Below are 25468 nucleotides of genomic sequence, written 5' to 3'. Positions count from 1 at the left end.
GGAGTACATTTTCTAACATCATTTCACTATCTTATTTTTCTTTTAATTTTGATTTTAGGCCACCTTTCAGCTCAGTAAATCTTTAAGGGATATGGGATATTGACAGTTTATTTATGTATTTACTTATTTATTTTTAAGGACTTTAATTGGCATTAAGAATACCAAGGTAATTCTAAATATTGTAGCTTATCAGCCTTACCTTGTGGGAATCATATACTAGTACGTGCTAGCCAGCATCACCTGAAGGCTCGCTTTTCCCTGGACCCACTCAAAAAACAGGCCCATTCCTAATTAAAATACGTTCAGATTCTCAGATTGTCCTGGTGCTTTCCCAGCAGGAATGAGGGGGTTTCATAAGGAGATTGGAAGTCTCCTCTTCCACACACACAAAAATTGGCAATCTTTATCTCTTTTGACAGCTGGTGGCATCTTTCTGAAAAGCTTTCAAAGCATAGATCATTTCTTCATAATGAAACCTGTGTGCTCAAATACAGTGGGTTGTGGGTTGAAATTCTTATCTTATACTATGGCAAAATGCTCTAATTTAGATTCACAAAAGGATTCTGTACCCTTTACTTAGGAGAGCTGTGCAATTTGCCCATAAATAGACTGTTCAGCACCATTAGTGCATATCGTAGGTGTGCAGCGACATCATAACCTTTTCAACCTCGAATGTGTTTTTTCCCTTTGAAGAGTGACAAATGACAAAGGGGTGAGGGAGCCCCCCAAGCAACGTTATTGCCTTTAAGGATGAACTTGGGAACTTTAGCTTGATCCCGTCACCAGAAAAAAAAATCAGTTTCAATTCTTTCTTACCTGAGGCAAGACAGATTTTTTTTTCTTTCTGTAGCACTCATCCCGTGGCCAAGAGTGACCTCTGACTTCTGAGATTCAGAGACAGATCTTTGCACAATAGAAAAATTTTATGAGGGCAGTGATCAGAAAATTCCTAAGTAACATTATTTAAGCACCTATTATGTCTTAGATCCTCTGTCAGTCATTGCGGGTAGAGGTTGATTATAGAATATTAATACAACCCATAGTTTCTAATCTTTGGTACTAAATAGCATAAGATTCCTAGCTTGATCAGATAGATTTGGGTGGGGAGGGAAGGGGAATGTGGTGAAAGGGAGAGAATGGAGTAGGTTGTTCTGTTTTGTTTTGTTTTAAAGAGCAAGAGGGAAGAGTGAGTGAGAATTGTATTGGCAACAGTCCTTTTTCTTGGCAGGGGCGATGACTAACCCTAGCGTTCATTCCATTGCTACTCCATAGAGCTCCTGCACTTACAGTGACCTCCACTTATTGTCCCAGATATTTAAGTGTCCCAGGGTAGTCCCTTTCTAAATCTGCCCACCCACTTGCTTCCCTAATTCATTCAGACTTTTCTCAAACTTGTGAGATATCTTTTCGCTTCCATTTTAGGTACACCTGAGAGCTTGGCAGAAAAAGAACGGCAGCTCTCTACCATGATTACCCAGCTGATCAGTTTACGGGAGCAGCTCCTGGCAGCGCATGATGAACAGAAAAAACTGGCAGCCTCACAAATTGAGAAACAACGGCAGCAAATGGACCTTGCTCGCCAACAGCAAGAACAGGTGAGCCCTGCAAAAGGAGCTGATGAACTGGAGGTGTGGAATGTGCCAAGCTCAGCGAGTAATCACATTGATTGGTTTATTTGTCATAAGCCTTCCTAAAAAAAAGAAGGAAAGAAAGAAGCCTTCTGGAAATCCAGGGTCACCGAGAATACTGAGGGAATATATGTGGAGGACAAAGAAAGGCGTCATAGCAACTGGGCATAACTGAAATGATAACATTGTTCCAGAACATTTGGATTTGATTAATTACTTGGGGATACTTATTCATGTAGGCATCATGTATATTCCCAATGTAGCTTAACCATGAGTAAATCGCTTTTCTCTGGGCCTTACTCTTCTCTCATCCAGTAAAGGAGGATCCCGGTCTAGAAAAACTTTGAGAATCTTTCAGTTCACTGGTTCAAGCTAGGGTGACCATATGTCTCAGTTTTTCCAGAATAGCTCTGGTTAATGTCTGTTTTCCAGAGTAATTATTAATACTCCCCTCTTCCACTTGCAAAAGTTGTCCTGGTTTGGATGATAAATTATATGGTCACTTTATTTATAGCATAGGTAAATCATTAAAAACAAATTAACACATGGCTCCTGGAAGAATTTGACTTCATTGATTTGGAAGTGAGAAGGAAGAAAAATAGCAAAGTTTGTGTGTATCTTTTAAAAAATAAATCACTTTCCCAAATGTTTTTCCTGTCTCATAAGAGTGCATTAATCTCATAACAATGATCCTATAGAGTAGTCCCTGATGCTTTAGATCAGATAGACCCAAATTAATGTGCAGTTTTTAGGAATCTGACATTATTACTGGAATTATCTTTTCAGTTAAATGTATTTTATAGGGGTATATAGAGCAATATATGCTCTGTTGATTTTAATGAGTTGTGACGTGTGGTATTTTATATGCTTGAATATTTGCCCACATGTAGGGGTATGGACTCAGCCCCTAATGGAAAATAACATAAAGGAACACTGTAAAAAATCAGAAGTTAGAATGTCATTTAGCTATCCAGAGATGACACAGTAATTAACTATTGACACTTGTGAATAAGCTAGCACAAATTAATCTTGACACATTTGCAGACGAGTGATATCTTACAGTGAACACTTTGTAATTATATTTCAAAATGAAAATTAAATGACACTTAAAACTAGGTTGTCATGCTCAATGAAGCGAGCATGTAGCTCAACCGATTGGCAAATAAAATTCAGAATTTGAGCCACATGGTGCTTATGTACCATACTTCACTGTGTCAAACCCATACATCTAGAGTGGATGATAGTAATTGCACTGTGGTGTTTTGGATGCATTTCTATGCAGCACTTTATCATTTAGGAGGGACCATCAATATTAGATGTCTAGTGGTGTTTCACTGGATGGCTAAGAGGAAATAAATATTCAGAGATCCAGCATGTATACCTAGAATTGCAGAGTGAGTTGTCCATTTCTGATTTGAATGGTGATAGGCAGAGTGGGCCTTTCCAAACTGATTAAATACTGTTTCCATTTTGCTTATAAAGCTTTGGGGAGGAGTGATCCCATTTCTCAAACTGTACCCTTCGTTAGGGGTAGCTTTATCATGACTTCCAGTATGAACCAGTCATCACCAGAAACCATTAAGCCACATTTGGGGGCAGATTGCTATTTGTCATCTTCTGCTGAAAGGAATGTGATTTGGGTGTGTCCCTCTACTCTATGCTAAAATATCAAAAGGACTCAGGAAGTATACAGCTGAGGGCTGGTTCACACTCATTTCCACTTCCAACATTGTCCATTCTAGAATATTTTGGAAATAGAAGGAATAGGAAGAACATAACTCTTGCCTATAGGGCACCACTAAACCAAGTCCTTCTAAGTGCTTTCTGGCCATTTTTTTCTCTGGCTTCCTAGGTTGGCAGTGAGTGTTTTCACTAAGGGGCATTCCCATGGGCTTCAGACTCCAGCAGCTCAGATTTTGAGGTAGTAAGTAGCCTGACACCTAACTCCTGTTTTATAGTAAACACCATTATCCTACAGAAGTTCCCTGCTCTCCTGAGGGGCAGATTTCAGTCTTCAATAGGGCTTGCATTAAGTAGTTAATGTTTCTTTTTATAGACGAGATGATGTGCTAAGATGTTGAATTTGATTGTTGGGTGAAGCAGGGAATACAAAACTTGTATGTGGATCCTGTACTGTAAAACTAACACATTACCCTCAAAAGGATGTGAATAAATATTAAATTGTGTTTGTTTTTAAAAATGCTTTGTACATTACACATTATATCAACAAAAAAAGATAAAGGTTTTTGCCTTTTGCTGTATTTTTTTGGCACTCCCTTGACAATATTTGTGTTATCAGTTCTGAAAATCTTTACAGTAGAAAAGGTTTCACCAAAGTAGCCATATTATAAGTAATAGAAAGTTCTTTCCTATCTTTGCTTACAGATTTTACTTTTTAAATACAAATTAAGCTCCTTAGAAGAATGTAGCCAGAGTTTTCCTGTTTTTATTCTTCAAGGATGAGATTTTGAAATTCCCATTCTTTCCAGATGACCAGTGCAGATATAGATGAACTGCTCACAAATGTAATACAAGGGGGTAGTTTTCATGTACAGGTAAAGATTTAGGGGCAAGCAGAGAGATGGCACCTGTTTGAAATATTTCCTTTTCTCCAACTTTCTGATTCTGCCTCTCTCATTTTATAGGAACTCTTTCATGTAGAAGTACAGTAAAGCATCCTTGTAATACCAGGAGAGGTACCTGAGGTAATGGCAAAGGTGTAAGCATTTCATTTTAATTTAATGAAACTTTATTTCTGATAGATTGCAAGACAACAGCAGCAACTTCTGCAACAGCAGCACAAAATTAATCTCCTGCAGCAACAGATCCAGGTCAGTGTATTTTATTACTCTCGTCTGATTATACTTAGATACTTTTCTCCTTGAAAATGGAATTTAAAATGCTGCAAATGCACCCTTCTCTTATAAACAGCACCAATAGGGCTGTTTGTTATTCAGGGATGTTGTATACAACTGTATAAGTGGATGTAGAAAATATCGACTTGGTGGTAGTCTAAGCATTCTTTTCTGATGTGATGCGTAAGCAGAATAAACCTTATCTTTTTTTCCTTCTGCCATTTGCCTAACACAACCTGGTGGAAACCTAATGGTTTCCAAGGTAGCATACACATGCTAGTTTTATTGCCACAAACTACTTGCTGCTTTATATTTTACCATCTAATAGTATCATGGGTAGAAGCTTATGTTTATTTGCTTGTTAGGACTGTCTGGGCCAATTATGAGAAGAATCTTATGACCTAGGAAAAGGTTGGTAATAATTAATTTGTTCTTTAACAGATATTAACTGCATTTCTGCTAGGCACTGAAGAGAACATAAAGATTAATAAGTAATTGTCTGTCTTCAAGAAGCTTATAGTCTAGAAAGGAAGAAAAACTTGTTCTGGAATAATTGTAACACACTTTAGAAATTCCTTTTTCTTTTGTTTTCTTTCTTTTTTTTTCTTCATTTCTTTTCTTTTCTTTTTTCTTTTTTTTTTTTTTTTTTTTTTGGCAGGTTAACACAATATGTAGATCATAATTGCATGGGCCTGGGAAAGAATTCTGATTTCTGTCATTCCTTTAGAAATTTGATCGTTAATTCAGCTAACAGCTTTTTGACATAGGTAAGGGAAGTGGTCTCCATTTTTGAATAGGAACATAGGTGTGTGACTTCTAGAAAGCCTTAGAATAAGCAACTGGTTGTCTGGTGATTAATCCTCAGAAATATTGATCCCAGAGTTATATGTATCCACCACAGTCTCTGGGTTTCTCTTGGTTGCTGTAGATATTTTCTAACCACTGGGATCTATGGTTCAGCCTAGTTGGGGCGGTATATTCTGAATTATATTAGTCCTTTCCTTGAGATTAGTATCACACCTTCCTATATTTTAAAAAATCGTTTACATAAAGTCATAACTTATTTCACCTCACTGATGAAAGCCAGTGATTTTAACTTAGATTTTTGCTTCATTTTGTAATCACACTTAGTGTTCCAGGTAGTAGTCACTGCATTTAAAATACCAATTTGGTGCCTGAAGAAGTACCTGTACCTAATTTGGCATTTTGTCCAGGTGTCTTTACTAGGAGGTCTTAACCAGTGTTTGTTGTTGTTGTTGCTGTTTTAATTAGTTCTGATTCTATATTCCATACTCAAGTCTGTATGTTTCAAAATACAGAATCCAAACATAGAGGAGACGGTATATCTCTGGCATTTGGGACAGTCAGCCTTTATAATTAAATCTTGAAATAATTTCTCATCCTGATACCTCATGACTCATGCTGAGATCCTTAATTAAATAACTGTCCAGGTGTTCCCTTGTTCTGCCCTTATTAGAATTTTCAGTGTGTCTCCCACTGCTAAGGTCAAGATTTTTAGCCTGTGGCTTCCTACATTTTTCTCTAGATCCCTCTCTAAGAACTCAGTAGGTGTTAAATAACCTAACCTGATCATTTAGTTCTCTCTGTTTCTCCTATTTGTAAAGCAGAAATGGAAGAAATTCCCTGAGATGTTCTCATATCAGTTACTTACTATTAATGTTTTTACTACCTCTTTATTACTTACTTCTTTGTTTATTTTGAATATATTTCACTTCTTAGTCCAAAGTTGTTTGCATTAACTGGCTGTCTTAATTGACGTTTGCCTGTTGTACTGAGGATCTCAGATGAATAGCAACAAAATCAAAGTATTTTAATGAAATATTATAGGCATTTATTGATTACATATGATTTTATAGTTGTAACTTGACTATATAAAGTTGATATCTTTTTCAGGAAACTATAGGACATGATCTTAAAATATTATTCATCAGAATGTTCAATTTGAGAAGACAAGAAAGTTGGTTTTTCAAGTGTTTTAAAAGAAGTTTAATTGCTTTTAAATTTGTAGATATTTCTCATTGTTTAAATTTTAAAAAATTGAAGCTAATCAGGCTTTGATCTCAGCAGTATAAATTATAAAATCATAGAGAGATTCAAAATAGTTACATTAATTTTAGAAATATGGGATTCTTTGTAACACGAATTTCATATTTTAAAAAATAAGAGGAGGCAATAACCTATATTTATAGTTTATTCTGTCCTGAGCTACTGCTTCACTGCATATCTTGTCAGTATTTATCTTATCGAGCATGAGACCATTCAAAGAATTTTTCAAATACTGAAAAACACTTCTCCTTACACAAAACATATTAATCTCTGACACTTACAAAGCATGTATTTGATATTCAGACTTCTAGTTGTTTTTTTGGAAGGGGAATGGGTTCACTGTATTTTCAAATAAGGTTTTTGACCAGCCATAGGCGTGATCAAATTTAGGAGAGAGACTGTTGTTGGACTAATTTTAATTTGAGCAAAATATGAGATTTAAGAAATGCTTCAAACATTTTTCTATCATGAAACATTCTCCCTTTTGAAAACAAAACAGAGTAAGATAGTAAATACAAAACCTTTCTCTTCTGAAAGCAAATGAATACAGCGACAATTTGAGATCCCAAGTTTGACCTTTTTCCTTCTTTTAAAATCTTGTATCCTAGAACCTATTTGCTAACATGGTCAGCAAGATTAAGCCATGGCAATTGGCCATAGATCCCAAGTATCAGGTGGTTACATTCACCTGATGCTTGGGATCTATGTACATACATAGATCTAAATAATACATCTAAAGATTATTCTTTACTTCTAGTTCAGAATGCTGACTTCTGAATTAGTACTGTTGTTTTGAAATTTGCAAGCTGTACTAGAAAGAAAGGGAAGAGTGTCTAACCTCTTATAACAACCACACACAAACACATCTGGGTCTGTTATAATGGAAGCAAATGAAAACCTGGATGGTTTGCATACTGAAAAGCAGGATTTTTCATTAGCGATAGGAAAAGGCATGATTAAGATAGTATTGTAAAAGTCCACGTGCTTATTTTATTTGCAGTCCTTCAAAACTTATTCTGTATATGTAGTTAAAAATTATTTCATTTATGTATTTTTTCCTTTAATATAATTTTAATGTAATTTTGCCTTGGTAAATTCTAATTAAATTTTTAAAGGGATACTTTTAAGACCATATATGGTCTTTAAGCCATGTTGAAACCATGAGATGAATGATTTTGTGAACTAATGTTTTTACACTTTTGATGAGTCAATTTTTACCATTTAAAAATCAGGTTAATAACTTGAAATGATTATTAAAATTCTTTAATGTCAACAGATCTTTTAGGAGGCTGTTTGCTTAGTGAATTCAAATCCCTCTGTGCTTTGGGGAAAATGGCGATACCTCTAATTTGTTACCTATTAAGTAATTCCCCGGATATGGAGCCCAAAATAGACATTTTTGATATTTCCAAGACAGAAATAGCACAGTTTTATTAACTTTGTGGATAGCAAAACTAATAGATCATGGAATATGGATCCTTGGATTTGAGAATGTTGATTCTCATGTAATAATTCCAAAGGACAAATAACTGCTTTAGTAATTTCTTCCTCTTTCTCCCACACCATAGTATCTTAGCCAATCTTTTGAAGCATTTTACTTATGAGTTATGTTGACTAGGAAACAAAATTCAGTTTGAATCCATTGGGCATATCAACACATATTTATAGCATTTTAATCAAACATTAAATGTAAGTCTAATCTAAGCAAACCGGAAAATATTTTATAAATCTTGATTTCTTGATCCGTCCATATATTTATTCATCTAACCTCATTTGACCATGTCATGGTTTTTGAATCTAAAGATATTCTTCATGGATACAATATACCACGGTCTTTGGTTTTGATAGCATGTCAGTAGGAACATATTTAACGATGGCATTTCATTGCTAGAACTTAATCTTTGCAAGAGAATTCACCTTATTAGAATATCTCTGTGAGAAACTTACTTTTTCAGACATGAATGGTGTGATCCAAATATTGATCCAAATATCTCTTTAGACCCCCCCGTACAGGTGGCGTCCTTGCCTCACATCACTGACCAAACAACAGTGGTCTCTTAAGAAGGGACTGATTGGCTGGGATTTTATTTGGGCACTTGGTCTCCTGGGCCAGAGCCAATGATTTAGTCAATTCATATACATATACCTTTTTGGGTAAAACTGTGAAACTTGAAATTCTTAACTCAGTTCTTTGTTAATCTTTATGATTAGTATATAATATTCATTGTCCTTCCCTCGCAATTTAATACATGAATTAGATGGTGAACTCAATCTGTGGAAGGCCTGAACTAATGCCATTGCTGCTGCTTTGCAGATACTTTCTCTTTTCTGAAAACTTTCTCTTTTAAATGCTCTAATACATACTGCTTATTTACACAGCCAAGTGTTTGTCTCTTCACTGAAGCTTCACTCTATTCTTTAGAGTATGTGAGTATTTTTCATATATAGTGTTTTCTATTTTGATTATAATATATTCATTTGTGCTATTCGCGTATTTTGTGTCTCTGTGTGTTTGTCATGTGCTTGAGTGCCGTTAAATGTGTGTTCTCCTTTCTTCCTACGTAACCAGTAGACATATCAATATTATGAGCAGGGAGGTAGGTGATTGTTCTTGAACCAGTAAACAGAATAATTTGAGATGTACTCTCACCTTTTAAGGAGATAAACCTTGCCTTTTGTTTCCTTCAGTATGATTAACTACAGGCATTTCAGGTATCTGCTGAGCAGAATAAGGACTACCTTTTCATGTGAAGTAGTTGTCTAAATATCAGAAATAATTACTTTGTACATTAGCCTTCATGGCCTGCATGACCTGGTTAATTAATTTCTTGCCAGGATAATAATAATAGATATATATTTGAAGATATGCTTCATCATTAAGTATCTAAGTGACCTCTAATTTTAAGAGCTGGACCTTGCCTTTATTGTCCTTTGGAACTGGCTGAACAGCCAGCAGAAAGACTAAGTAAAGTAAGGGGCCTGCCAGTCTCACATAGTTCCTCTGTCTTATGTTGTATATGTTGTATCTCTTTGTTAATTGTATTTAGCATTGATAAACAAAAAGCAATTACACTGCTCCTGTTTTGGCTCTAGCAAATAGTCCTTTTTCGGGTGTTATTGATCAGGTAACGGATCTCCTTTCAACAGCCTCTGAACAGGACCAAATAAACCCACTGAAAGTAATTTGATACTTCTATTGGCATTGTACATGTATCTGATACTCTCTTGCAATGAAATGAGAGTTATAAACAAAGCTTAGAAGTCTAGGATTAGCCCCCAGCTTCAGCAAACCCTTAAAATATTTTGTAATTCTATCTTCAACCATGAATTAGCCAGGAAAAACAGACCCTCTCTCCTCTCTCTATTTTTCTGCTGTATGCGATTTTTAATTGCCCATGGGCAGGCTGTTATGATCTTCTTTGGAAGTTTAAAACCAAGATAAAAATGCAAATCTAATTATTTCTTTTATGTAATCGAATTAACTTTTTAAGTAATGATAGATGCTGTATAGCCTGCTTCTAACATTATAATAATGAAGTTTCTGAATTATAAAGAATAGGTAAAGCTGCTATAATTCATGAATAGCAAGGGCCTTAGATAAAGATAGAAATTCTCATTGTGGATTAGAAACTCTGTGTGAGTTAATCACGCTAGACTGTTAAAGTTGGAGTGGATCTAGAAATAAAAAGAGGTGATACTGGACCAGATCCTTTGAGCTGCTATATGGAATTATTAATCAGCTTGCTACTTATTTTCTAAGTGTGGCCTTATGGCAAAGATCTCATTCAGCTGACGAGAGCCTGATGGTGAATCTCAGTGCTTTTCATGCACTATCCTTCAATTTCCCCAACCCTCTTTGGTGACCCTCTCTCCTCTATCTTATCTACTTCTTATCTCTCAGACTTTACTCCCCAGCTCCCTCTCAAATCAGTGATACTGAAAATACAGGGAATCCAAAGTCTCTGCTTCCTTCTGGGATTAATGAAAATGAGAGCGTGCGTTACCTCTTCAGGGGCAGGGGGCTATGGAGCCCAGTGGGCAGATGATCCCGGTGGTGCCAGCATATGACATTACATAACACTGTATCAATTCCCCAAGGAAAAAGCAGCTCTTTTCTGTTTTTCCCTTGATCTCTCTGATTACATTGAGGGCTCAGTTTAGTGCTAGCACACTTTAATACCTTTCTAGGATGTGCTAATCTCTCTTTGTAAGAGACAGAGATCATCTTAGTCTCAGAGCCTTTGGAGACAATAGTGCTTAGCTTAGAATTTAAATAAAATCAAGTAAAACTTTTATTTTCATTGTTATCTGGTTATCTTCTAATTATGACAAGTGATTTTCTATTGGTCTTCTATTTGAGGTAGTGCTATTGAAATAAATGTATTTAAGCAAAAAAAAAAGTCAATTTAAATAAAACTTTAAGTAAGTAAGAACTGAGTACTTGGATATGGCAAAAATTATAAAGGTAGTTCTTTAATGATGGAATTTTAAGAAACTCTTGAAAGAGCACTACACTGAAAGATGTTAAATGTTCCCCCTCCATTCTTCTTCTACTTTCACAGAATGTTAAACTTGGACACATCCTCTAGAGGTCCTCATGGTTCTCCCTCACTGACTGGGGGTAGGGTGGGTAGCTGTTCCTATCGTACAACAATATAGTGAGTTTATCGTTAAGCTATACTTAAAAATAACCCTGAGATTATGTTTTTTCTACTTTTTTGGAATTAAAATGTCCTTTCCTTTTATGAAGCACAGGTGATAATAGATGGTATGTGCTTTGTTTCTTTGTTTTCTGGTAGTTTTAGTTGGTAAAATAAAAAGTTCCCAAATATGTGTAAGTCCCCCACTTATGTTTTTCTTTGAAATTTCTTTGGAACTCTTTCTCTAGTCCAAATCCTTTACTTTATGCAAGGAAACTGAGGCATAGACAACAGACTCGTCCAGGTTTAAAAAGCTACATGTTGTCAGAGCCATGAGTGGAACCCAACTTTCTTTGACTTCTAGTCTAGTACTATTTCCAACATTCCAGGATGTATCTCAATTTGCCCTTTTTGTGATTTGAATAAGTCTTAGTGCACTTTAGTTTTCCAGTTTGTAAAATGTGGATAATAATACCTAACATCTAAAATCTCATTACATTCTCTTTATCCTTAAATGGAAAAAAATTGAAGATTGCTCATTAGAATCAGTTTATATCTCAGGACTACTACAACTGTGGCTGCATGCCCACAAGGAAAGAGATAAAAAGAACATAACTGGAATCTTTTTGTAATGTGGTATGAAATGTATTTATGGCTGAGTGACTCTTTTGGTTTTTACATATAAACTTCTTAGCTAATTATATTACTTTCTGGGGGCTTAAAAGTGATATGTCTCTATACTGAGGATCAGTCCCCTTTAATGTTAATACCTGTTTTTATAGCTACCTTCTGCAGCTGATAAAAGGGAGCAGTGAGTGACAGCATTTGATGCCAGTGGTTCTCAACCTTGATTGTACCTTGTAATCACTTGGAAGCCTTTTAAAAATACTGATGCCTGGGTCCCACTGCAGAGGTTCCGATTTAATTGGTCTGGGGTACAGTCCCAGATGGGGACTGTTAAAAGCTCTCTAGATGATTCTAGCAGGCAATCAGGATTAAGAAAAACTGCTCTATACAGTGTAATGCAGACTAAATGATTAAATGTGAACTCTAAATTGTTTGGACTATTCATCTATTTATCTATCTATCTGTCTATCTAAAAGTGGACTGAGGGTTGGGGCATAACAAATAATCCTTGAGCAGTTGAAATATACTTTTGACTTTGGTCATAGCTATTTTACTTAATAGCTAGAAAGCTTATAATGGATCATGGTTTAAACAATTTTAATAAATTTAGTTAGTTTTCTAATAACTTGATTTTTATTTACATGTGGGTATATTGGCAAGACAGGAATGTGTTGACATTAGATTTGTGCCTTTGGGAGAAGGTATTTAAAATTAAAATGAAGCATAGTCTTTCACAATAAGACAAAAACTTTTAGAAAATAAATACTCAGATGCTCTTTGACTTCTACTATCTAAACAGAATGAATTTTGACTCAGGACATCAACCTGTCATTTTTTTAAGGTGCTTAAAATTATTTTTTCTGTGAAATTGACTACATTTCACATATATGAGGAATGTATGAATCTGAATGCACTTTTAAGCTAGATTTGTACATATAAATAGGAGGTAAAAAGGATAAAATGCATTGCTTCAGAGTGTATGTAATTTAAAATTTTTGTAGAAGCAGCACAAGTATCAGGGACAAATAAATCAAGATTTAAATTCCAGTTCTACTACTTATTAGCTCTGTGACATGTTTTGCTACTTACTAGCTGTGACAAAAGTTACTTAATGTTTCTGAGCCTGCATTTCCTAGTTCCTAAAACATGAATAATGATAGTACCTTACCAGTTCTGGGATTAGAGATCATCATCTTAAAAAACCCTACTAAGTGCTCAATGCATTTTATCTATCACTATCATTATTGTTGTTGTCATTCTTATGTACGAGCTATAGGAATAATTTCAGAGTCCTTAAAAGAGAAACAGGGTATATGCCCAGTAGTGGGATTTCTGGGTCATATGGTGGTTCTATTTTTAGTTTTTTAAGGAACCTCCATACTGTTTTCCATAGTGGTTGTATCAATTTACATTCCCACCAACAGTATAGGAGGGTTCCCTTTTCACCACACCCTTAGGAGGGTTCCCTTTTCACCACACCCTTTCCAGCATTTATTGTTTCTAGATTTTTTGTTAATGGGCATTCTGACTGGCGTGAGGTGATACCTCATTGTAGTTTTGATTTGCATTTCTGTAATAATTAGTGATGATGAGCATCTTTTCATGTGCCTCTTGGCCATCTGTATGTCTTCCTTGGTGAAATGTCTATTTAGGTCTTCTCCCCATTTTTTAACTAGATTGTTTGTTTTTTTGATACTGAGTTCCATGAGCTGTTCGAAATTGAGTTATTTGTAGTGAGGTGGATGGACCTAGAGTCTGTCATACAGAGTGAAGTTGTCCAAAAGAGAAAAACAAATACCGTATGCTAGTGCATATATATGGAATCTAAAAAAAAAAAAAAAAAAAAATGGTACTGATGAACCTAGTTGCAGGGCAGGAATAAAGAGGTAGACATAGAGGATCAAAGAGGTTGTACTTGAGGACATGGGGTGGGAGGGTGGAGCTGGGGCGAAGTGAGAGTAGCATCGACACATATATACTACCAAATGTAAAATAGTTGGCTGGTGGGAAGCAGCAGCATAGCACAGGGAGATCAGCTCGGTGTTTTGCGATGACCTAGAGGGGTGGGATAGGGAGGATGAGAGGGAGACTCAAGAGGGAGGGGATATGGGGACATGTGTATGCATATGGCTGATTTGCTTTGTTGTGCAACAGAAACTAACACTGTATTGTGAAGCAATTATACTCCAATAAAGAGCTATTAAAAAAAAAAGAGAGAGAAAGGCACACGTACATACTTTGTGTCTACATGTGTAAGCATGTTTATGTCTACATACATATGCACATTTAGAACCCACAAATTAGTGATGTGAATATAGGATAATCAACGTGGATGCGCTATAATCAATTATTATCACCACTAGAGGAAAAGAAAGAGCAAAAATTTTCTCTGGCTGCCAAATGAGAGCTATTTCAATTGTCAGTAAGAGGACAGTAAGGTTTATCAGGTACTCAGAAATGGTTGACCAAGAATTAGAGCTGCCTGGAGATTGTCTAAAAGGGGATGTGGTATTTTATTCTGGAAAATAGGGTCAAATTCTTACTTTTCACACTAAAACGGGCTTTTCTATTAGATCAGTAGTGCCTGTGGGATAGAAAATGAACCTTTCCAATTTATTTTATAGCTTTTTTTAAATACACAGATGAAGTTAGCGATGTAGCAGCACAAAATGCAAAAGTCTTCTTGTTTAAAATAAAGTTGTTCATATAAATCTTATGTATGCCATCTCCTGTAAGTCAAGCATTTGCCCAGCTTTTGTGAATTATGTCTATACTTAGAATTTAAGAAGTTAAACAGTATGCATACCAGACTTGAGAGATGGGAAATAAAAATTGATATACTGTGTGACACTTGATATAGCACAGGGAAATATCTTTTAAATTTTGAAAGGATATACTGACATAACCATTTTTAATTCACATAAGGTAACTCCCACTCAAAGTTATTAATGTTAGAGTCAGATATTTTTACTTCTTCAGAATAAAAGAAAATAAATGATGCAAAAGGTGTAATGTCTCACTGTGAGACACTGAATTCATTTTATCTGCCACCGAATCCATTAAGAAAATAGTAAAGTTGTAACACTAAACGATGAAAGTTAAGGAATTCACAGATCCGAATAAAGAGTAAAGTCCAACCTCAGGTCACAGTCATGACTTTTGTTAAACACACACTTCAGTGGAAGATTTTTATCTTAAAATGTCTACAGATGAGTTTTCTACAGTGGCTGAGATTAGTGCAGCTGGAAAGAGCTCTCAGCTAGGCTGACTTGGCTGCTGCTTGAACATGTTGACAAGGTGGAGTGACTCTTCTAAAGAACTCTAACAGGCCATGCTTGTTTCGTGCTGTAATAACATCATTCATTTCCCAGCCACGCAAATGTTGGCTCTTCCTTATACATTCTTTAGTTGTATTATTCATAGGAAAAGGGGGGGAGGGAAACCCAAGAAAACTGATTTTACTTTTGATTGTCCAATAACTTTTGTTCCCTTTCAAAAGTTGTGATGATGTCAGGAACCAGTTACCTAAATGGAAAAACATAACTTATGCACTGTTATTTAATAAAAGATGTTAAGTAAGTCCTAGTTTGGCGTTTTTAAAGCTGGATGTGGCAGAAATTGTTTGTTAATATGTATAGAATTAGATACAGGGCACTTTAGGATTAGTATAACTGAATGGTGTCTAAGGAGACAATCAGAGAACTGAAACTTCTGGGGGAAGAAGGATCTCCAGCTGCTGCTTCAGGTATTTGTTTGTTCTAAAGGACCTTTATTTCTGTGGCTGTCAGCCCCTTCTTCCCCCGACCTGCATTTCGCTGAGAATTTTGAATGTTATGATGGCTCCCAAATAATCAGTTTAGTAGCTGGAGGCTGGGGTTTGAAGGAATCAACATGGTTATAGTGGTAGAAGAATGAGCTTAGAAGCAGAAGGTGATGGAGAGCAAGAAAGTGCACATGGGTAGGAAGCTGTTACCTTCTTTAGTGATAAATAACAGAGGTTCGAGAAAAAGAAAAACTAGTTCCAAGTTTCCTCTCCACCCTATTCTGTGTAATTCTTTGTAATGCTTTGTGCAGACTCAGATTTCTAGATTTTATGTTTGAAGGTTAGATGGAGTGGAGAAACTGTTAGATGACCTGAAATTTGTCTGTGGAAAAGCCCAGAGGAGCAGGCAAAAGTGAGATATTGGCTTCCAGCCAGAGGTTAGTCTTAGCAGATCAGTTAGACCAGGTCAGATCCACAGTGATAGAGCAAACATGTAGTCTATCGTTGGAGGACTTCCAGCTTGTGGCTGGAATATGTGTAACGCCAAGGGTGGACACCCGGGCAAAGAAAAATGAAGTTGGGCTTTTGAAGTTGACCTCCCTACAACAGATATTTTTCTGTTAAGACTGTCTGATTTCGTTTATTGTGTATCATCACATCACACACTGGTCTCTGGCAGGGCCCTTTCATGGACTTCATTTTAGGGTCAAAATATATCCTGGAATTCCTAGGGATCCCTTGTGGGAGGAAAGCTCAGGTTATTGGCAGTTCGGTAGAAGATGTAATCTGAACTCTGTGTTTAGGACCTTGGCCTCCATATCAATACAATATCTTTCCTTCTCAATACAACTGGGCTCTGACTATGGAGACCCAGATTTGTGATATACAGTATACCTCAAGTGGTTAAGAGTACAAAGACAAATGACTTTGTGTAGTAGAATTATAAATTATTTTTTATTGTTTTAGGTTAGTTTAAAATTTTTTTTCTAACACTTACTGCTTTTGTATAAGAAAATTAGTTAAAAATTTTAAATATACATTGAAATAACCCTGGTTTTCAATATTAAGAAAATTGTTAAATTTATTATGGTATATTCATGTGATCGGCTGTTATATAGACTGTTAAATGTGATACTGACAAATAAGTTTTCATGATTTAGGATAATGCTTTCAATGTAACATCAGGTAGAAAAAAACCCCTAGAACATAGTAATGTAAATACAGTATAATCTCAGCTACATAAAAACAGGCATTTAAAAAAAGACTGGAAGAGGGTGCATTGCTTTTACAATTAACTTTATTATTATTATTATTGTACTTTAAAAAATGCAGGTAACAGAAAAGGAGGAGATATCTATCCTTCTGTGATCACCTCGTAGGTTGTGATCACCACACAGATCATCAAATCTTACAATTTGACTGTCATAACTGATTTCTGGTTTCTTTTTTTTTTTTTATTGGAGTAAAATTGCTTTCTGATGTTGTGTTAGTTTCTGCTGTACAATGAAGTGAATCAGCTATATGTATACCTATATCCCCTCCTTCTTGGACCTCCCTCCCACCCCTCCCCATCCCACCCAGCTAGGTCCTCACAGAGCACTGAGCTGCTCTCCCTGTGCTATACAGCAGGTTCCTACTAGCTCTCTATTTTACACATGGTAGTGTATTTATGTCAAACCTAATCTCCCACCCTTCCCTTCTCCTGCTGTGTCCACATGTCCGTTCTCTACATCTACGTCTCTATTCCTGCCCTACAAATAGGTTCATCTGTACCATTTTTCTAGATTCCACATATATGCATTACTATACATTTGTTTTTCTCTTTCTGGCTTACTTCACTCTGTATGACAGACTCTAGGTCCACCCACATCTGTACAAATGACCCAATTTCGTTCCTTTTTATGGCTGAGTAATATTCCATTGTATATGTGTACCACATCTTCTTTCTCCATTCATCTATCATTGGACATTTAGGTTGTTTCCATGTCCTGGCTATTGTAAATAGTGCTCCAGTGAAAGTTGGGGTACATGTGTCCTTTTGAATTATGGTTTTCTCAGGGTATATGCCCAGTAGTGGGATTGCTGGGTCATATGGTAGTTCTATTTTTAGTTTTTTGAGGAACCTCCATACTGTTCTCCATAGTGGCTGTATCAATTTACATTCCCACCAACAGTGCAAAAGGGTTTCCCTTTTCTACACACCCTGTCCGGCATTTATCGCTTGTAGAGTTTTTGATGATGGCCATTCTGACCGGTGTGAGGTCAGAAACTGCCTCATTGTAGTTTTGATTTGCATTTCTCTAATAATCAGTGATGTTGAGCATCTTTTCATGTGCCTTTTGGCCATCTGTATGTCTTCTTTGGAGAAATGTCTATATAGGTCTTCTGCCCATTTTTTAATTGGGTTGTTTGTTGTTTTAATATTGAGCTGCATGAGCAGCTTGTATATTTTGGAGGTTAATCCTTTGTCCATTGCTTCATTTGCAAATATTTTCTGCCATTCTGAGGGTTGTCTTTTCGTCTTCTTTATGGTTTCCTTTGCTGTGCAAAAGCTTTTAAGTTTCATTAGGTCCCATTTGTTTATTTTTGTTTTTATTTTCATTACTATAGGAGGTGGGTCAAAAAAGATCTTGCTGTGGTTTATGTCAGAGTGTTTTTCCTATGTTTTCCTCTAAGAGTTTTATAGTGTCTGACCTTACATTTAGGTCTTTAATCCATTTTGAGTTTATTTTTGTGTATGGTGTTAGGTAGTGTTCTAATTTCATTCTTTTACATGTGCTGTCCAGTTTTCCCAGCACCACTTATTGAAGAGGCTGTCTTTTCTCCATTGTGTGTTCTTACCTCCTTTGTCATAAATTAGGTGACCATAGGTGTGTGTGCTTATCTCTGGGCTTTCTATCCTGTACTGTTGATCTATATTTCTGTTTTTGTGCCAGTACCATACTGTCTTGAATACTGCAGCTTTGTAGTATAGTTTGAAGTTGGGGAGCCTGATTCCTCCAGCTCCGTTTTTCTTTCTCAAGATTGCTTTGGCTATTTGGGGTCTTTTGTGTTTCCATACAAATTGTAAAATTTTTTTTCTAATTCTGTGAAGAATGCCATTGGTAGTTTGAAAGGGATTGCACTGAATCTGTAGATTGCTTTGGGTAGTATAGTCATTTTCACAATGTTGATTCTTCCAATCCAGGAACATGGTATATTTCTCCATCTGTTTATGTGATCTTTGATTTCTTTCATCAGTGTTTTATACTTTTCTGAGTACCAGTTTTTTGCCTCCTTAGGTAGGTTTATTCCTAAGTATCTTATTCTTTTTGTTGCGATGGTAAATGGGATTGTTTCCTTAATATCTCCTTCTGATTTTTCATTGTTAGCGTATAGATTGTGATCACCAAACAGATCGTCAAATCTTACAACTTGACTGTCATAACTGATTTCTGGTTTCTTAAATAGAGCATTCAGTTAATCAAAAAACAACCAGGTCTCCAGATAGCTGGAAAACATACGCAGGTATAGATCTTTCCATTGCTTTCAGGCTATTTTACTATCTATGCCTGCTCCATCTCTTACTCATTTTCTCAACTTTGCCAATGTCACTGAATTAATTCCATAGACTTGTATGTTCCCTTTGGCTCAGAAAGGCCACGATTTCAAGCCCAGGAAAAGAGAAGATGTGCAGATAATTATTGATCTACTCTCAGCAGAACTTTTTCTTCCCCCTTCTATGGAAGATATGCAGCCCCAACTGAGAGACAGAATAGGATTAGGGAAGCGTAGAATGGCAGAAAGAAGCGTAGACTTGGACCCAAGATGTCTGCCCCTAGTCTTTGGTTTGCTAGGAATGCCATTACCTCTAGCAAATTATTCTTCTGCATTGAGTCTCATTTTCCATAAATTTAGGAACAAGGATCATTGTACAAAATTGTTGCTGAAATTCTTTGTGACTCTGACCTCCTTTGATTCTAGATGATGGAAATTAACTCTGGTCCTTAGAAAATGGAGAGCTTTGTAGGTAGTCTTGCCTACAAAGCTTTCAGGCAAATGTCAAGTTTGGCCACAGCATAAGCCATGTCCATTTAGGAATGTTTGCATTTTAAACCATCGAAAGGTTTTGAATTATGAGGTCAAATTCATGTTTCCTTTGTGGAGTATTGTGATGGCTTGTAATTCCTGCTACATGAAATAATGGCTACGGGAGATTTTTAGAAAAACACTTTTAGGAAGAGGGCCTGTAAATGCCTGCTTTCAGGCCACACCAAACAGATTTCTGCAGCCAATGACAAACTCCTGGCATTAGAGCTGTATAATGGAATGGGTGACACAAACTTAATTTTAGCGTTGCAAGTGAAATATTACAATTTTTGGGAAAAAAATCCGTATAGCTTTGCTAAAGTATTAATTGCAGGAAATTACAGCATATCCTTGTGAAGTATTATGTCAGTGGCATGTATAACATACAACACCTTTTCCTAGTCTCTCTTGTTTTCACCCCAAGTGTTGCATTTTTATTTGAAAAGAGATGTGTTAGGTAGTTAGAACTTTGTCTAACTGTGGGGGCAGTGCTGAGTGTGGTTTAGACTGTCTGAAAACAATTAAGCTGTGAAGGGGAGACTTCTTGGTTATGCTTCCTAGAAGTGGGTTTACTGCTTGAAGCATAATGTTGATGTGGATGTTCTTTTGGCCATTTCCTCATTTCTAGCTTGTTAGGATTCATCTCTTAGTCCCAATAAATTTTCCAACTACTATTTATTTATTGGGTTGCAAGATAAAGAATGAGAGAATTTCATTTCTGATGTGTGGTAGTTTAATATGGTTTTCAGATTTCCTCCCATTTTGTTTGAAGTAAATAGGGTAATTACTCACTAAAATTCTAATATCTTTCAGGGCTTTAGGGATGAATCTAAAACAGAACCATATAATGTTCGATTTAAGCAAATCCATGTTCTTATTAGGCAGTTCACCTTAATGTCATTTTTTATAAATAAACTTTGTTTTATTTTTTCAAGGGTTATTTAATTAATTTTGTTGTACAACCGTATTTTGACATCTGCATCTGCTAAGGCTTTGCAGGATGTGATTTGCGGTTTAAAAATGAAAATAATTTATCATTTGAAAAATGATAAATCATTCAGGAATTATACATAAATATGAATGTAAAAGAGTCTGATGCACTTCTATTTTGTTTTTTTTTTCTTTTATACCAAGGCACATGTACAGTCATCTTTGTTTGCACAAAACATTTGTGCCAGTTGTACATTTGATTAATATCTAACTGGATATGAGTGAAACGTATTCTGGAGAAACTGCTGCTGTGCCGGCTTCTTGAACTGTTTATGGTCTCCATTAATTGCAGGGCTTTACCATATAACCATTGTGTAGATCTGGTTTTACTTATCAAATCCAGATCTGCTTTTTCTCCCCCTGCGGAGCAGGGTGAAGTTCCTTGTGCTACCAGCTTCTTATTATTTGGGGGTTCATAGCATCTTGGGAATTGAAGCTGTCAGCCCTGGAACTCCCAGTGTTTCTGTGGAAAGATTAACATTGCTAGGGTAAATCTTTGGTAAGTTTGCTCTTCATGCAACACAGTCAGGTTAAACAAGCGTTTTACTTTTTAGTGAAGTATTTATTTTAGTAATATGGACGGGTACTCATTTTTCCGCAGCCCTTTGCCCTATTTTGGATGAGTTGGTCTAAACTGGAAGGCTTTTAAAGTCTGGTCTTTAGTCTTTCACCATAGGCTCCATATTTCCCCCCAGCAGGAGGACTAGGTGAGAGAATGAGGTGGGGGACAATACAGAGAAAATTTCTATAAAAAAGTTAACATTGTCTTTTCTCCTTAAGAAGGCTTAAAGATCATCTATTTTCTTTGGAAATGAGGTTGTGTGAAGGGGTATTTTGGTTTAGTTTATAAGAAGGCCGTTTCACTTTCCTAGTAAAAAGAGCTGGCTGTTAAATAGTAGTTTTAATCTCCACCCTGAAAGAAAATGTTGGCTGTGTGTTTGCAAAGGGACAAAATGTATTGAATTTAAATAGAACAGCAAGTCTGTCCCATTCCGATCCTTAACCATTTCATTTTTGCCAGAGCTAGCTCCTGAATCTGGGTTTAAAAGCAGCTGGGAGATGCACTGGTAATTCACAAAATGGGTGTTCTAATTATTAACCATAAAATGTAGGAAAGATATCTGGGAAGAAATCTAAGGAGATAATGCCTCTTCATTTATGCTGACAGTGTTTGGGAACATTCTCATTACCTTTTTGACTAAAAAAGTCTTACTACATTCTGAAAAAAATCAGCAATAGGAGATCTTTTTTCTTTTCTTTTTTTTTTAATTTAACTAACTAGCTGTGAAGTTGCATAAGAGAAAACACTTTGAAAAATGGTCAGCGCTCTCGTGTATTAAGCACAGCAGATGAAATGATTTATTGGGTTTTATACACATTCTATAAAGGGTAAGCATTGCTAACAGAATGAGTGGCAGCCTCTGGGAGCTGAACAGGCCCCAGGGACTAGTCTTTGTTCCTCTGGTCTTGACAGGCATGTGTCTCTGTTAAATGAGAGCTTAATTTCTCTCATATGTGAACAATTTCCAAGCCCAACAAAGACAGCCAGGACTGGAGCTATTTAAAAGAACCAGCGCAGGAGGAAGCATTCTTGAAGAAAGGGGATGCTAAAAGGCTAATTACTCACCATGGCTTAGCAACTATTTTATTTTTTCCCTAAGCAAGGTTTATTAACTTGGATCTGCCACTTTAAAAAAAAAAACAAAAACATAAACACACATTAAAATTGCAAGGTTATATTTTTATTCTTTGTGAAATAGCCGTTTACTGATCTCTGCTCATTGAAAAGAGTTGCCCCCATCAGCAGTGGTGTATATCATGGAATATTAATTCACTAGAGGGGGAGGGGAGAGGCTAATATACTTTGGATCCTTTCTCTCTCAAGTGGAAGGAATTTAAACTATTTACTAAGCAGCATCCTTGGCAACACTGTGAACCTTTTCTTTACACAGTAATTGCTTAAAATGTGAAGGGGATCTTTATTTCTACATTTGCTGTGGTGTTTCAAACTATGATTAGTTTCTCTCAGTTTCTGGACTCTCGTATCTGGGAAAAAATCCATATTGTTAAAGAGGCATATATAGGAGGTTACAGGTATATCTACACTTAGACCTTTCATATTTTCTTAAAAAGGTTTTATAAACTGGATCATTTCCTGCTTTTGCCTCTTGATTTATTTTAGAACTAAAAAAGCAACCTAGATTCTCTTGATGATCACCAAGAATTTGCTGAATGACCTTTGGCAAATCATTTTATCTCTGAGGCCTCAAATGCCTTATCTGTAAATGAAGGTTTTTTCCAACTCCAGTGCTTTAATAATAATTTAAAATGGATCTCTGAAATAAAATAAATGACATGGTTGCAGAGTATTTACAATAAATTTATTGACAAATACCCTCCTAAAAACATTATTAGAAATCTGCATTTTGAATTTTTAATGTAGAAAAATCAGGAAATACTCAAATATCGTACCTTGACTGGTACAAAGCCAGGCATGCAACATTATCATTTCATGGGAACAACTTTCTACCATACATGACAGGCACAGCAGAAAAGGTGAGAAAACTGCTGATTTTATTTGTAATGACGGACAGCTGACAGATAACTCTTCTGACTGCATTTGATTATCAAACTGGCCTTCATGAGTGAATCAGAATTTTCATATGCCACTAGCAGTTGTAGTAGAAAAAGCATCATGTCCACCTGCATGGCTATTTCTGCTAGTGTACAGATAACTCCTGAAGATGTCTGAGCCCTGTGTACAGCCATCACGGTCTAACTCTGAAGGAGAATGGGGTGGTTTATTCACTTAGAATGTGAAATGGTGACTGTGTGACTTAGAGAAGAAAAAAGTAAAAGCCATTTCCTCCCAGGTGCTTTTCCTTAGCATCCTTGCTTGCTACCCAGAAGTATGTACCGTGCTTTCCATAAGAAGCCATGTTTTAGTAGAAGTAACACATGCCAAACCACTTAAACTAATGACTAACCATCTTTGTTCCAGATTTGGAGTGCATTTGAATATGAAAAACAGTAGGATCTTCAGAAATGAGTGTCAAAGAAAATTTTAGGCTCCTTATTTCCGACGTGAATTAATTAGGTTAAATTTATTATACGTTCCCTTTTTTGTTTACAGTGTTATCCGAAATGAGCAATCAATATCATTTCAATATAAATCTGCCTCTCTTTTTCCCCAGTTTTACTGAGATATAATTTTCATGCATCACTGTATAAATTCAAGGTATACAGCATAATAGTTTGACTTACATATCTTGTGAAATGATTACTACAATGAGTTTAGTTAGCACCCATCATCTGATATAGGTACATTAAAAGAAAAAGAAAAAAAAATTTTTTCCTGGTGATAAGGACTCTTAGGATTTGCTCTCTTAACAATTTTTGTATATATTATACAGCAGTGTTAACTATAGTCATCATGTTGTATATTACATCCCTAGTACTTATTCAATATTTATCTTATAACTGGAAATTTGTACCTTTTCATCGTCTTCCAGTTACCCCTCCCCTCACTGATAACCACAAATCTGCTCTCTTTTTCTGTTTTGTTTTTTTTTCTTTTTTTTAGATTCCACGTATAAGTGAGATCATACAGTATTTGTCTTCCTCAGTTTGACTTATTTCACTTAGCATAATGCCATCAAGGTCCATCCATGTTGTTACAAATGGCAGGCTTTCCTCATTTTTTATGACTGAATAATATTCCATTGTATATATACCACAGCTTCATTATCCATTCATCCATTGATGGACATAGGTTGTTTCCATGTCCTGGCTATTGTAAATAATGCTGTTATGAACATGGGGGTGCAGATATCAAGTTAATGTTTTTGTTTCCTCTGGATAGATTCTCTGAAGTGGAATTGCTGAATCATATGGTAGCTCTATTTTTAATTTTTTGAGGATCCTGCATACTGTTTTGCATAGTGGCTGTACCAGTTTACACTCCTATCAGCAGTGTACAAGGGTTACCTTTTTTCCACATCTTCATAGCATTTGTTATCTCTTGTCTTTTTGCTGATGGCCATTCTAACAGGTGTGAGGTGATATCTCATGGTTTTGATTTGCATTTCCCTAATGACTAGTGATGTTGAGCATTTTTTCACTATACTTGTTGTCTGCCTCTCTTTTTATATTTCCTGTTCTTATAAATAACATCGTCACTTCAAGTCATACTTGATCCCTGCATTTCCTCCATGCACCATAGAATTGCCAATTCTAGTCCAATTTACTTGCAAATGTCTCATATCTGTCTTCTGCTTTTCATTCCCGTTGTTACTAACATGGTTCAGGTTAGCATCAGCTCATGCCCACACTGCTGAAATATAGTCTTAAATTATCTCCTCACCTTCAGTCTGTCCCCCTCCACTTCACTCTACACACTCATTCCAATGTATTCTTCCTAAAGCACACTTCTTATTGTGCGTTTCTTCTGCTCAGAAATTTCTAGTGGTGTCTTGTTGACTATGATTTTGATTTATTTAAAAAATTATCATAAAGCACTTGTTATGTTTCTGACAATCTTCTAGTCTTTGAGGATAATGCAGTCTACAAAAATCGCTGCCCTGCTGAGCTTATATTCTACTGGGGAGAGGCAAGCATAAATGAGAAAAGTAAAATTATGACATGTTATAAGAACTGTTAGGAAGGAAAAATAGGAAAGTGGGAAAGAGGTATGGAAATTTTAAAATGGTGCGTTTGAGTAAGTACTTATGAAGAAGGTAACATTTGAACAAAGACCTGAAGCAATTGAGGAAGCAAGTAATGTGGATATGTGTAATAAGACCCTTTCAGGCAGAGGTCACAGCAGATGCG

The 25468-nt window shown here is 36.0% G+C and overlaps 1 protein-coding gene across 13 annotated transcripts in view; it reads left to right on the top strand.

Moving 5' to 3' along the window:
• The window catches only part of SOX6 (SRY-box transcription factor 6), a 621895-nt gene that overhangs the window by 411361 nt on the left and 185066 nt on the right, over positions 1–25468 (top strand). For all 13 annotated transcript variants that reach the window (XM_036861756.1, XM_036861767.1, XM_036861768.1 and 10 more), the window contains 2 exons: positions 1423–1595; positions 4391–4459. In XM_036861756.1, coding sequence (XP_036717651.1) covers positions 1423–1595; positions 4391–4459 — 242 coding nt within the window. The remainder of the gene's footprint in view (positions 1–1422; positions 1596–4390; positions 4460–25468) is intronic.

Source organism: Balaenoptera musculus, chromosome 8, assembly GCF_009873245.2.
Source record: "Balaenoptera musculus isolate JJ_BM4_2016_0621 chromosome 8, mBalMus1.pri.v3, whole genome shotgun sequence".
NCBI lineage: Eukaryota > Metazoa > Chordata > Mammalia > Artiodactyla > Balaenopteridae > Balaenoptera > Balaenoptera musculus.
This window is presented reverse-complemented; position numbering and strand designations above follow the sequence as displayed.